A 13,811-nucleotide genomic window follows, 5' to 3' on the forward strand; every position below is an offset into this window, starting at 1 on the left:
TATGAGTGATGCTTTCACTGTAGTCAACAAAGCCAAAAGTTCATAGTTCAGAAAAAGCAAATCAATATAGAGACAAGACATCAATCAACCTTACCCAATATCCTTTTTTTTTTTTTTTGATGGAGTCTTGCTCTGTCACCAGGCTGGAGTGCAGTGGAGCGATCTCTGCTCACTGTAACCTCCACCTCCGAGGTTCAAGGGATTCTCCTTGCTTCAGCCTCCCGAGTAACTGGGACTACAGGCACGTGCCACTATGACCAGCTAATTTTTGTATTTTTAGTAGAGATAAGGTTTCACCATGTTGGCCAGGATGGTCTCGATCTCTTGACCTCATGATCCACCTGCCTTGGCCCCCAAAAATGCTGGGATTACAGGCGTAAGCCACCGTGCCTGGCCTCCCAACATCTTTATGAAACTTATTACCAAGTCTTTGGCTAGTCTTTTATTAATTCATTTAAATCTACCACTGTATTTCCATTTTTGCTTTATGAACATTTCTTTTTTTTTCCCAAAGTGTCACCTATCAGTACTCATTCATTCTACAATGATTCCTATCTACTTATTGTTTGTTGTCATTAATGTATAGTTGGGGCATGGGTTAAAACCATAGCTTCCTTATTGGTGAACAAAATGGATTCCTCTAGTGCATTAAATTACCTTTACATAAACAAAGGTAAATAATATCTGAAAACACAAATAATATCTAACACAAAAGGAATAAAGTTTGAAGGATTTAAAATTTACTCTCAGTTTACCTGTACTAACATGTCCTCAACACTCAACAACAACTCTTCTGCTTCATTGGTCTTGCCCATAAACTTCAAAAAACTCCCAATAAAGAACATTAATCGACATTTGTCAGGGACAGTAAGTTCAATAAGCCTGCATTGCAGCACTAGAATGGAAAGAAAAGTAAATAATCCCACAGTATATTTGGGAAAGAACAAAGAGTACCCATTGCTTAATCTTAATCTTGCTATAAAAGTTAAATGTATTAGCCATAGTTCAGGTTCTCTCTCAAGGGTTCAGCACTTTGCTTCTATTAAGATTTACATATAATACTAAACAGTTTATACTATGACATGAAAAATAACTAATAATCTTTGTATGTAAATGCTGAATACTAGTCAAAAAAGAGTATTTATAGCTTAATCCATACATTGCTCTAATTTGTATTTTGGGGTGATTTTCAGATAAGAAGAAAAAGGTATTTAAATTTCTTACACCATTCTGCCCTCTGTTGCAACTATCTTGAAATGCTGGCTTTAACAGAAAGAAAATCCTAAAAGAACAAAATAAGGAGACATACCGTGTGTGTGTGTGTGTGTATGTGTGTGTGTGTGTGTGTGTAATTATACCTTACACACAAATGAAAACAGAAGTTTTTAACTTAAAGACCCAATTAAATACATGGTGCTGCAAATCTTCATTTTTAGAATTTCCTTTCCCATATGTTCCAGTATCTAAATGTCCACATTTGTTCATTTGTTAAAATTATGGCATCTAATATGTTTGACATATATTCTGTGCTCTTCATCCATTCCTTTGCTCACATTGAAGTCACCTCGGCCTTGAATATTCTCCTGCTTTCTTTCTGCCTGTTTTTCCATGGATCACATTCCACAACCCTCAGCTTTGTAGGGAGGCTGGAGCCATGGTGCTTCAAGTCAAAAAGCAAAAACTAAAACACAGAGAAGGGAGAGAGAATGCTGAAGGCCAGAGTCCAAGATGTTTGTGCAAAGTGGCAGTTCAAGCAATGGGGCCTGGGGTGGGAATGAGAACTCACAGGAAGAAGCAAGAGACAGGGAGCCTCAGAGTCAGGAGACGCTGCTTGGAGCAGGCAAACAAGGATGTCTGGACAAACAGTGCAGGGATGGGCTCCTGCCCAGGGTGAGGCTTCTGCACATCCAGGAAGACTTTGCTTCCAGATTCCTGACAAGGGCTCAGGTTGAAATGGATGATGTCCGTCACTGCATTTAATATTCAATTCAACAATCTCCTGTGCTTTAAGAACCCCTTATTCATAAACCCTTCCTCCTACCCTACCACACGCTCACATTCACTAACTTAGCACCAATGTAGAGTCTGAGAAGACAAACATAATTTTTCTCATTATAAAACTAATATATGTATATTATAGAAAACTTAGAAAATACGGAAAACTACAACTAAGAAATTAAAAAACCCATAATTGCACCAAAGATAATCTCTGTTAAGATATTGCTGCTATATGACTTCTAATCTTTTGGGTGTACCATATAACACAAACACACACACACACATATACACTTTTTTAAAATTAAAATTGGGATCATCCTACACCTAATGTGAATGTGCTAGATATTGGGCATATATATATCAAATATAACACAATCAATCATTTCTGCTCTCATGGAACTTAAAATCTATCAAAAATATAATGTGAACAATTTTCCATATCCTTAAATATTCTTTGAGAGCATACATATTTAAGACCAGATTTTATTTCATTTACTGATCATTATTAGTCAATTTTTCACTTTTTTTTTTTGAGATGGAGTCTCGCTCTGTCGCCCAGGCTGGAGTGCAGTGGCACGATCCTGGCTCACTGGAAGCTCTGCCTCCCAGATTCATGCCATTCTCCTGCCTCAGCCTCCCAAGTAGCTGGCGCCCACCACCACACCTGGCTAATTTTTTTTTTTTTTTTTTTTTTTGAGACGGAGTCTCACTCAGGTCTCCCAGGCTGGAGTGCAGGGCGCTGACCTCGCTCACTGCAAGCCTCCGCCTCGGCTCACGCCATTCTCCTGCCTCAGCCTCCCAAGTAGCTGGGACTACAGGCGCCAAGCATCAGCCTCGCTAGTTTTTGTATTTTTAGTAGGTAGAGACGGTTTCACCACAAGGCCACAGGGGATAGTCTCGACCCTGACCTTGTGATCCACCCGCCTCGGCCTCCCAAAGTGCTGGGATTACAGGCTTGAGCCACCGCGCCCGGCCGGCTAATTATTTTTATATTTTTAGTAGAGATGGGGTTTCACCATGTTAGCCAGGATGGTCTCGATCTCCTGACCTAGTGATCCACCCACCTTGGCCTCCCAAAGTGCTGGGATTACAGGCATGAGCCACTGCGCCGGCCAATTTTTCACTATTATAAGATGCTACCTAATTGAGAATTATTCACAGAAATCTTTGTCAACACCCCTGATTATTTCCTTGGGAACAATTTTTAGAAATTGAAAATCACAGTAGACTCATATTTTTAAGGCTTTGATATATATTGCCAAATTACTCCCCAGAAAGATTGCCCCAATATACATTCTCACCTGTATCATGTAAAAGTACCTATTTTCTCACATCTTTGCCAATATTATTATTGTTTATAAAAATCCTTGCAAAAAAATTATTGCCAATTTGGTATCTGAAAAAACAGCATCCTATTGTTGTTAGATTTTTGTTGTTGGCTTTTTTTTTTTTTTTTTTGGAGACGGAGTCTTGCTCTGTTGCCCAGTCTGGAGTGCAGTGGCACCATCTCAGCTCACTGCAACATCCGCCTCCCAGGTTTAAGCAATTCTCCTGCCTCAGACTTCTGAGTACCTGGGACTATAGGTGCATAGCGCCATGCCCAGCTAATTGTTTGTATTTTTGTACAGACAGGGTTTCACCCTATTGCCTGGACCAGTCTCGAACTCCTGAGCTCAGGGAATCCACCCTCCTGGGCCTCTCAAAGTGCTAGGATTACAGATGTGAGCCACTGTGCTCAGCCCCTACTATTGTTTTAATTTGCATTTATTTGATTACTAGTGAAACAGAATATTTTAACATATTTATTAACAATTTATACTGTTTTTCATCGACTCTGACGTGCCTCAATTGCAAGATGCATCCTTATTTCAGAAATATTTAGTTTGAGAAAGTATGCATCTTAGAACCAACAGAATCTGGTACTTCTTCTTCAGTGAACTCGTTTCTCCAGCAATCATTTCCTGAGCACCATGGGCACTTGCCATGGACCAGGCAGAGTCCTGGGGGGTGTAGGTAAAGGAGGAGTCCAGGCAGACCCAGGCCCTGCCTTTTGGGTTGTCAAAATAGTAAGGAAGACAGACCATCTCATAATCATACAAGTAGATGCAAAATTAAACCTATGAAAATAATCATGAATGAGATGGTAAAATAAACTGGGGAAGGTTTCTCCAGAAAAGTGACAATTCAACTGCGCATTAAAGAAAGAACAGAAGGTTCTGAAGCAAAATGGTGAGGGAGAATGTGGGAAATTCTGGGCAGAGAAACAGCATGTCCAAAGGCTCTAGGGCAGGAAAAAGTGTGGAGTCTAGAAAATTGAGAGGAGGAGACTGAAGAGTAGAGACAATAAGGACATTTGATTCAAGAGAAGGATAGAGATATAAAAAGATGCCAGTCAGCACCCACCCCATGCCCAGTGCTGCTCCAGACACAGGAGACACGGCAATAAACCCAAGATGAAGGGTCCCACTCTCAAGGACCTGCTTGCCAGTGGCTGGAAGGCCTACAGGCAGGGAAGGAGGAGCAGAGTTGTTTTTTTTTGTTTTTTTTTTTTTTTAAGTAAAGAAGACAATGTCAGGTAGCAGTAAAAGTTACACAAAAAAATTAAGATACATTAGCATGATCAAGAATGGCTAAATGTAACATTATACTGAGGAAGCCACTGTGAGAAAGTCATGCTTCAGCTCAGATCTGAATAACCAGAAAAAAATGGTGCTATAAATATCAATAACAAAAAGAGCATTTTTGGCAGAAGGAATAGTGGGTGCCAAGGCCCAAAGGGAAATGTACTTGAAGGACAAAAAGAAGGCCCATGTGGCTGGCATCTACAGGTCAAGACAAAGAATCTTAAAAGATGATATTACCCAGGCATGCAGGGGCCAGATTATATAAGGTATTGTAGTTTAGGCTGAAAAATTAAATTGTATCGTAAGTACAACAGCAGCCCATTGGAGTGGCCTTAATCTGGGAAGTGACATGATTTGGTCTATATTCTTTTTTTGTTTGTTTTTTTGTTTTTTTGAGATGGAGGCTCGCTCTGTTGCCCAGGCTGGAGTGCAGTGGTGCGATCTCCACTCACTGCAAGCTCCGCCTCCCAGGTTCAGGCCATTCTCCTGCCTCAGCCTCCCGTGTAGCTGGGATTACAGGCGCCCGCCACCACGCCGGGCTAATTTTTGTATTTTTAGTAGAGACGGGGTTTCACCATGTTAGCCAGGGTGGTCTCGATCTCCTGATCTCGTGATCCGCCCGTCTCGGCCTCCCAAAGTGCTGGGATTACAGGCGTGAGCCACCGCGCCCGGCCAGATTTGGTCTATATTCTTAAGCCCTAATTCTGGCTATTGTACAGACAATACACTTTACAGGAACAAAAACTAAAGTGGGAAGACCAGTAAGTAGGCTATTACAATAGGCCAGGTAAGAGATAATAATGGTGGCATGGGCTCACTAGAGACATGCCAGTGAAAGGGATATCCCTTCTCACCACTCCTATTTAAGATCATACTAGGAGTCCTACCTAGTGCAGTAAGACAAGAAAATGAAATAAAAGGTATACATAGTGAGAAGGAAGAAATAAAACTGTCTTTGTTCACAAATGCTGTAATTGTTTATGTAGAAAATCCCAAAGAATCAACAACTTCTGGAAATAACAAGTAATTTATAGTAGGGTTGCAAGATTCAAAGTTAACACACAAGTCAATTGCTTTCCAATACACCAGCAATAAACACTGGAATTAGAAATTAAAAACACAATGCAATTTGTAATAGCACCAAAAGAAAATAAAATGGGTATAAATCTAACAAATTTAGAATCTATATGCAGAAAACCACAAAACTGTAATGAAAGAAGCCAAAGAAGATCTAAATAAATGAATAAGTATTCCATGGTAATGGATTGGAACACTCAATATTGTTAAGATGACAATTCTGCACTTGACCTGTAGATTCAATGCACTTCCAATCAAAATCCCAGCAAGCTATTATGTAAATATGACAAATTAATTCTAATGTCTATACGAAAAGGCAAAAGACCCCTAATAGCTATGTTAGCTCCCTAGGACTGCTACAAGAAATTACCACAAACAGGGTGGCTTAAAATAACAGATTATTCTCTTACAGTCCTGAAGGCTAGAAGTCCAAAACCAAGATATTAGCAAGGCCATGCTCTCTCTGAAGGCTTCAGGGAAGAATCCTTCCTTGCCTTTCTCCAGCTTCTGGTGACTCTGTGAAATCTTTGGTTCCTTGGCTTGGAGACGCATTACTCCAATCTCTACCCTTGTCTTAATGTGGTGTTCTCTTCTCTGTGTGCCGATGTCCAAAATTCCCTCCCTTATAAGGACTCTAGTTATTGGATTAGGGACCATCATGACCCAGTATGATTTAATCTTAACTTGATTAGATATGAAAATACCCTATTTCCAAATAAGGTTAGGTTCCAAATAAGGTTAAATAAGGAGGTTAGGAATTGAAAATATCTTTTTTGGAAGACACAATTCTATCCACTACAATAGCCAGCACAGTACTGAAAACAAACAAAATTAAAACGTGACTACTATCCAACTTCAAAACTTACTACATAGCTACACTAATAAAGATAGCATGGTATTCGTGTAAAAAATAGACACATCAACCAACAGAACAGAATAGAGAGCCCAGAAATAAAGCCACACACCTACCACCATCTGATCTTCGACAAAGTTGACAAAAACATGCAATGGGAAAAGGATTCCCTATTCAATAAATGGCATTGGGATAACTAGCTAGCCATATGCAGAAGACTGAAACTGGACGCCTTCCTTATGCCATACACAAAAATCAACTCAAGATGGATTAAAGACTTAAAAGTAAAACCTAAAACTATAAAAGCCCTAGAAGATAACCTAGGAAATACCATTCTGGACATAGGCTCTGGCAAAGATTTCATGGTGAAGACCCCACAGCAATTGTAACAAAAACAAAAATTGACAGTGGGAACTAATTAAACTAAAGATCTCTTACACAGCAAAAGAAACTATCAACGGAATAAAGAGACAACATACAGAATAAGAGAAAATATTTGCAAACTATGCATCTGACAAAGGTCCAATATCCAGAATCTATATGGCACTTAAGCAAATTAACAAGCAAAAAACAAACAACCCCATTAAAAAGTGGGGAAAGCAATATCATATGGAACGGGAAAAACTGGAAGCATTCCCCTTAAAAACTGGCACGAGACAGGGATGCCCTCTCTCACCACTCCTATTCGACATAGTGTTGGAAGTTCTGGCCAGCGCAATCAGGCAAGAGAAAGAAATAAAGGGTATTCAATTAGGAAAAGAAGTCAAATTGTCCCTGTTTGCAGATGACATCATTGTATTTTAGAAAACCCCATCATCTCAGCCCAAAATCTCCTTAAGCTGATAAGCAACCTCAGCAAAGTCTCAGGATACAAAATCAATGTGCAAAAATCACAAGCATTCTTATACACCAATAACAGACAAACAGAGAGCCAAATCATGAATGAACTCCCATTCACAATTGCTTCAAAGAGAATAAAATACCTAGGAATCCAACTTTCAAGGGATGTGAAAGACCTCTTCAAGGAGAACTACAAACCACTACTCAATGAAATAAAAGAGGACACAAACAAATGGAAGAATATTCCATGCTCATGGATAGGAAGAATCAATATCATGAAAATGGCCATGCTGCCCAAGGTAATTTATAGATTCAGTGCCATCACCATTAAGCTACCAATGGCTTTCTTCACAGAATTGGGGGGAAAAAACTACTTTAAAGTTCATATGGAACTAAAAAAGAGCCCACATTGCCAAGACAATCCTAAGTCAAAAGAACAAAGCTGGAGGCATCATGCTACCTGACTTCAAACTATACCACAAGGCTACGGTAACCAAAACAGCATGGTACTGGTACCAAAACAGAGATATAGACCAATGGTACAGAACAGAGCCCTCAGAAATAATACCACACATCTACAGCCATCTGATCTTTGACAAACCTGACAAAAACAAGAAATGGGGAAAGGATTCCCTATTTAATAAATGGTGCTGGGAAAACTGGCTAGCCATAAGTAGAAAGCTGAAACTAGAACCCTTCCTTATACCTTATACATATATACTTTATATATAATTAATATATAAAAATTAATTCAAGATGGATTAGAGACTTAAATGTTAGACCTAAAACCATAAAAACCCTAGAAGAAAACCTAGGCAATACCATTCAGGACATAGGCATGCGCAAGGACTTCATGTCTAAAACACCAAAAACAATGGCAACAAAAGCCAAAATTGACATATGTGATCTACTTAAACTAAAGAGCTTCTGCACAGCAAAAGAAACTACCATCAGAGGGAACAGACAACCTACAGAATGAGAGAAAATTTTTGCAATCTACTGATCTGACAAAGGGCTAATATCCAGAACCTACAAAGAACTCAACCAAATATACAAGAAAAAAACAAACAAGCCCATCAAAAAGTGGGCAAAGGAAATGAACAGACACTTCTCAAAAGAAGACATTTATATAGCCAACAGACACATGAAAAAATGTTCATCATTACTAGCCATCAGAGAAATGCAAATCAAAACCACAATGAGATACTATCTCACATCAATTAGAATGGTGATCATTAAAAAGTCAGGAAACAACAGGTGCTGGAGAGGATGTGGAGAAATAGGAACACTTTTACACTGTTGGTGGGACTATAAACTAGTTCAACCATCGTGGAAGAGAGTTTGGCGATTCCTCAAGGATCTAGAACTAGAAATACCATTTGACCCAGCCATCCCATTACTGGGTATATACCCAAAGGATTCTAAATCATGCTGCTGTAAAGACACATGCACACATATGTTTATTGTGGCACTATTCACAATAGCAAAGACTTGGAACCAACCCAGATGTCCATCAATGACAGACTGGATTAAGAAAATGTGGCACATATATACCATTGAATACTATGCAGCCATAAAAAAGGATGAGTTCGTGTCCTTTGTAGGGACATGGATGCAGCTGGAAACCATCATTCTCAGCAAACTATCGCAAGAACAGAAAACCAAACACCGCGTGTTCTCACTCATAGGTGGGAATTGAACAATGAGATCACTTGGACACAGGAAGGGGAACATCACACACCAGGGCCTGTTGTGGGGTGGGAGGAGGGGGGAGGGATAGCATTAGGAGATATACCTAATGTAAATGACAAGTTAATGGGTGCAGCACACCAACATGGCACATGTATACATAGGTAACAAACCTGCACGTTGTGCACATGTGCCCTAGAACATAAAGTATAATAACAAAAAAAAAAGTGAGCAAAGGACCTGCACAGACACTTTTCAAAAGAAGACATACATGCAGCTAACAAACATATGAAAGAATGCTCATCATCATTAATCACTAGAGAAATGCAAATCAAAACCACAATGAGATATCATCTTACACCAGTCAGAATGGCTACAAAAGTCAAAAAATAACAGATGGTGGCAAGGTTGCAGAGAAAAGGGAAGGCTCATACATTGCTGGTGGGAGTGCATATTAGTTCAGCCATCGTGGAAAGCAGTTTGGCAATTTCTCAAAGAACTTAGAATTACCATTTGGCCCAGCAATCCCATTATTGAGTATATCCCAAAGGAATATAAATCATTCTATATAAAGACACATGCACACGTATGTTCACTGCAGCACTATTCGTAATAGCAAAGACATGAAATCAACCTAAATGCCCATCAGTGGTAGGCTAGATAAAGAAAATATGGGTCTGGACACAGTGACTCATCCCTGTAATCGCAGCACTCTGTGAGGCTAAGGCAGGTGGGTCACTTGAGGTCAGGAATTCGAGACCACCCTGGCCAACATGGCAAAATCTCATCTCTACTAAAAATACAAAAATTAGCTGAGTGTGGTGGTGCATACCTATAGTCCCAGCTACTCAGGAGGCTGAGGCATGAGAATCACTTGAACTCAGGAGGGGGAGGTTCCAGTGAGCCAAGATCATGCCACTGCACTCCAGCCTGGGTGACAGAGCAAGACGCTGTCTCAAAAAGAAAAAGAAAATATGGTATATATACACTTTGGAATACAATGCAGCCATAGAAAAAGAACAAGATCATGTCCTTTGCAGGAACATGGATGGAACTGGAGTTCATTACGCTAAGCAAACTAACACAGCAACAGAAAACCAAATACTGCATGTTCTCACTTATAAGTGGGAGCTAAACATTGAGTACATATGCACACAATGAATGCACATGCAACAAACAACAGATATTGGGGCCTACTTGAGGCTGGAGTGTGGGAGGAGGGTGAAGATCAAAAAACTACCTATTAAGTACTATGCTTATTATCTGGGGGGTGAAATAATCTGTACACCAAACCCCCATGACATGCAATTTACGTATATAACAAACCTGCGCATGTACCTCTGAACTTAAAGTTTATTTTAAAATGGTAAACAGATTTGAACAGACAATTCACCAAAGGAGATGTACAGGTAGCAAGTAAGTATACGTAAAGATGCTCAACATCATTTGTTACTAGGCAATTGCATATTAAACCAGTATTAGATACCACTATACACCTACTAGAATGGCCCAAATTCAAAAAACTGACAAAACCAAATGCTGATGAGGATGCAGAGCAATAGGAACTCTCATTCATTGCTGGTGAAAATGTAAAATTTTGCAGCTATTGTGAAAGACAATTTGACAGTTTCTTACAAAACAAGTATATTCTTACTATACGATCCAACAATTGTACTCCCAGATATTTACCCAATTGATTTGAAAACTTGTGGACACACAAAAACTTGCATGTAAATGTTAATAGCAGATTTATTCACAATCACCAATAACTGAAATTATTCAAAATATCCTTCAACAAGTGAAGAATAAACAAACCATGGTAAATCCATATAATGGAATATTATTCAACAATAAAAATAAATGAAGTCTAAACCATGAAAAGACATAGAGGAACCTTAAATGCATATTAGTAATCTTCACAACGGTATATGGCTGCCCTGGTGATAGCTTAGAGAAGGACAGTGGTGGCAGAGATGGAGAAGTGAATAAGTTTGAAAAACAGGAAGTAAAAAATGTCAGGGCTCATTGATGAAATAGATTTGGGGAGGAGGTAAAGGAGAGGAAGGTGTCTAGGATGACTCCAAGGTGGGAATTTCAGAGACAGTTCCTGGGAAAGAACCTGATTTTGGAAGGATGTTCATGAGTTCAGTTTTAGACATGTTAGGTCTCAGATGTTTTGGAGACCATATCCAAGTGCAGACTTATATAGGCAGTTGGATACATAGGCATCATGTCTCTGAGCACCTCCATCACTTGCTTGCACATGCCATATCTGCTCCCAGTCTGTCTCTCCTAGTCTTTGACACAGTCCAGAAATGCAACTTCAGCTAGAATTGGATTTTCTTCACCTTGATGTGGCCCAGGGCTCCCACCAAAAACAAGAGTATCGTGCCACAAGAAATCTACAAAAACTAACCCAAGCCTAGAAGCTGTCTTCTAGGCTCAAAGCCCTCTCTACCAGTCATCAATCAGAGATGCAACTTCCCTAGATGAGTGCCGCAAGGAAGGACAAACCTAGGCGCCAAGTAGACTGGGCAAGAAGCACCCAAGGAGATACAAGTTCAAGACTCCAAACTGCACATCATTTCCCATCAATCTGTTATGTTTGTTATCCTCAAACCACCAGAGGGAGCCAAACTTCACGGTCCAGAGGGAAGAACTAGGAGAGAGGAATGTCAGCATTTGCCCAGACCTCTTTATTATAAAAGGAGGGCAGGGTTGAACTGGCAGGCAGCTCCCAGGATGGCACACTATAAAACAGGATTTCTCCTAGAATTATTTGAAAAAAAAAAAAAAGTCCAGTTAAGGGTCTTACCTCCAGCAGCACCCCCAGCAGCAGCAATGAGGAGCGAGGAACGGGAGAGACATGAGACACCCTTCCAGTCCCCCAGCCAACTAATGAGACTGAGGCACCCTCAGAAAACTCTGGGATTTTAAAGAACTTTCCAGAAGCAGGCAGCAGTCAAAAGTATAAGTAGCGTATTTATCTCTCAAAGCAGCAGGGGATAATGAAGAATGAGACCCTAAAAGGGAATCCTTAGTCATTTCCTGCATGGGAAGTGAGGCTAGGCACTGTGGTTGGGAGGATGCTCCCACAGACCCCAGGAATTGGAGCTCCCTTTCTACTTTGAAGCATGCCTACCTGGAAAGTTCTTCACCCAATAGCGGGATCTGGCCCTCCCCTCCTCAAGCCTCTTCTTCCCACTGGTGGGTTTGGGGGAAAGGAGTTTTTGTCCGACATCCCCTTCCCCATCTGTCTGGCTTCAGTGGTGATGCCTGACTCTACCTGATGCTCTGGACTCTAAACTCCTGCCCGCACCTGGGCCCCCAAGTCCCAGCTGGGTTTGCACTTCGTGAGGCTGCTTGCTGTCCCCTCTCTGATCCACGGTCTTCAAATGTAGAACACAATGGATTCCCCTTTATTTTCTCCAAACCATTTGTTTGTAACCGACCTTTACTAAAAATCTCAAGTATCAGAGTAGGGCTTCAACACAGCATAGAGAAGATGGTAACTCAAAATGGAATCTGAAGATATTTAATTAAATTAATTTAGTTGACATCCATCCTCCCTTGGAGGAATTTCGAACTCTCAGTCCCAGTTTTCTTCCTGCCTCTCTAACCCCTCCTTCTTCCCCTTGCTGTTTCCTTCTCCCTGCTCAGCCCTTGGAGTTTTCTCCCAGGCCCACTTCTCTTCTCCCCTTCCTTGACAATCTCCTTCCCTCTCCTGGCTTCCATCCCAAAACAGGTATGCGCCTCTGGCCTGGCTCTTTTTCTCTGAGCCCAGTGATTACCCCCTCCTGGCTTTCTACAGTGACTCCAAACTCCACACGGGTTCTGTCCCCACAACCCCCTCCTTTGGGAGTGTGTCCTGTTTGGCCCATGGCCGTGTCATCTACCCGGTCATTCAAGTCAGAGCTGTCGGAGTCATCTCTGACTCCTCCATTTTTTTGCACCCAGTTGATGATTGCATCCTGTGGATTCTATTTTCAAACTTTCCACCCCACCTTCTAAGCCAACATTGCCAGCCATTTGGGTTATTACCACCAGCAGCTCTTCGTGACACCACACTTGTCCCTTTCTGTTTCATTCTTTACACAACACCCAAGGTGACCTTTTAAAACCAAACTGGTTACCATCTTGCTTAAATCCCTGATGGCCGCCCACAGCTGTTTGGATAAAGGCTGACTCCTTAGCATGACCTTGGTACTTGGGCTCCTGCCTGCCTCTGCAGCCTCAGGGCTCGCCTTCACTGTCTACCCTCTCTTGTAGCCATGCTGAACTCTTCAGTTCTTCAGACTCACTACGCTCTCTCTCAACTCTGGATCTTCAACCTCTCCCTGGAATTCTTTCCCCTTGTCACTTTGTCAGATTCAAGACAAGGAGACACCTCCCTGCTCTATGTTCCGTGCCACCACCACTTTGAACGTCTCCTCTCGGGCCAAATTGCTTTTTAATATCTGTCATTTACACCTGACCATAAGCTGCCTTAAGCAAGATCCGTGTCTGTCTTATCATTGCTATATCCTTGGCATCTAACACCACATATGGCACAAGCAGGCCCTCAGTTAGCAGTGTCAAATTAATCTGGAGGAACGTCAGCATTTGCCCAGACCTCTTTATTATAAAAGGAGGGCAGGGTTGAACTGGCAGGCAGCTCCCAGGATGGCACACTATAAAACAGGATTTCTCCCAGAATTCTTTGGAAAAAAAAATAGTCCAGTTAAGGGTCT

The 13,811-nt window shown here is 41.0% G+C and overlaps 1 protein-coding gene across 1 annotated transcript in view; it reads right to left on the bottom strand.

Moving 5' to 3' along the window:
• The window catches only part of LOC101015751 (putative tetratricopeptide repeat protein 41), an 85,729-nt gene that overhangs the window by 26,469 nt on the left and 45,449 nt on the right, over positions 1-13,811 (bottom strand). The window contains exon 10 of the mRNA XM_031650181.1: positions 756-895. Within this exon, the coding sequence (XP_031506041.1) occupies positions 756-895 (140 nt within the window). The remainder of the gene's footprint in view (positions 1-755; positions 896-13,811) is intronic.

The sequence above is a fragment of the Papio anubis genome, chromosome 9 (assembly GCF_008728515.1).
Source record: "Papio anubis isolate 15944 chromosome 9, Panubis1.0, whole genome shotgun sequence".
In the NCBI taxonomy this organism is placed as follows: Eukaryota; Metazoa; Chordata; class Mammalia; order Primates; family Cercopithecidae; genus Papio; species Papio anubis.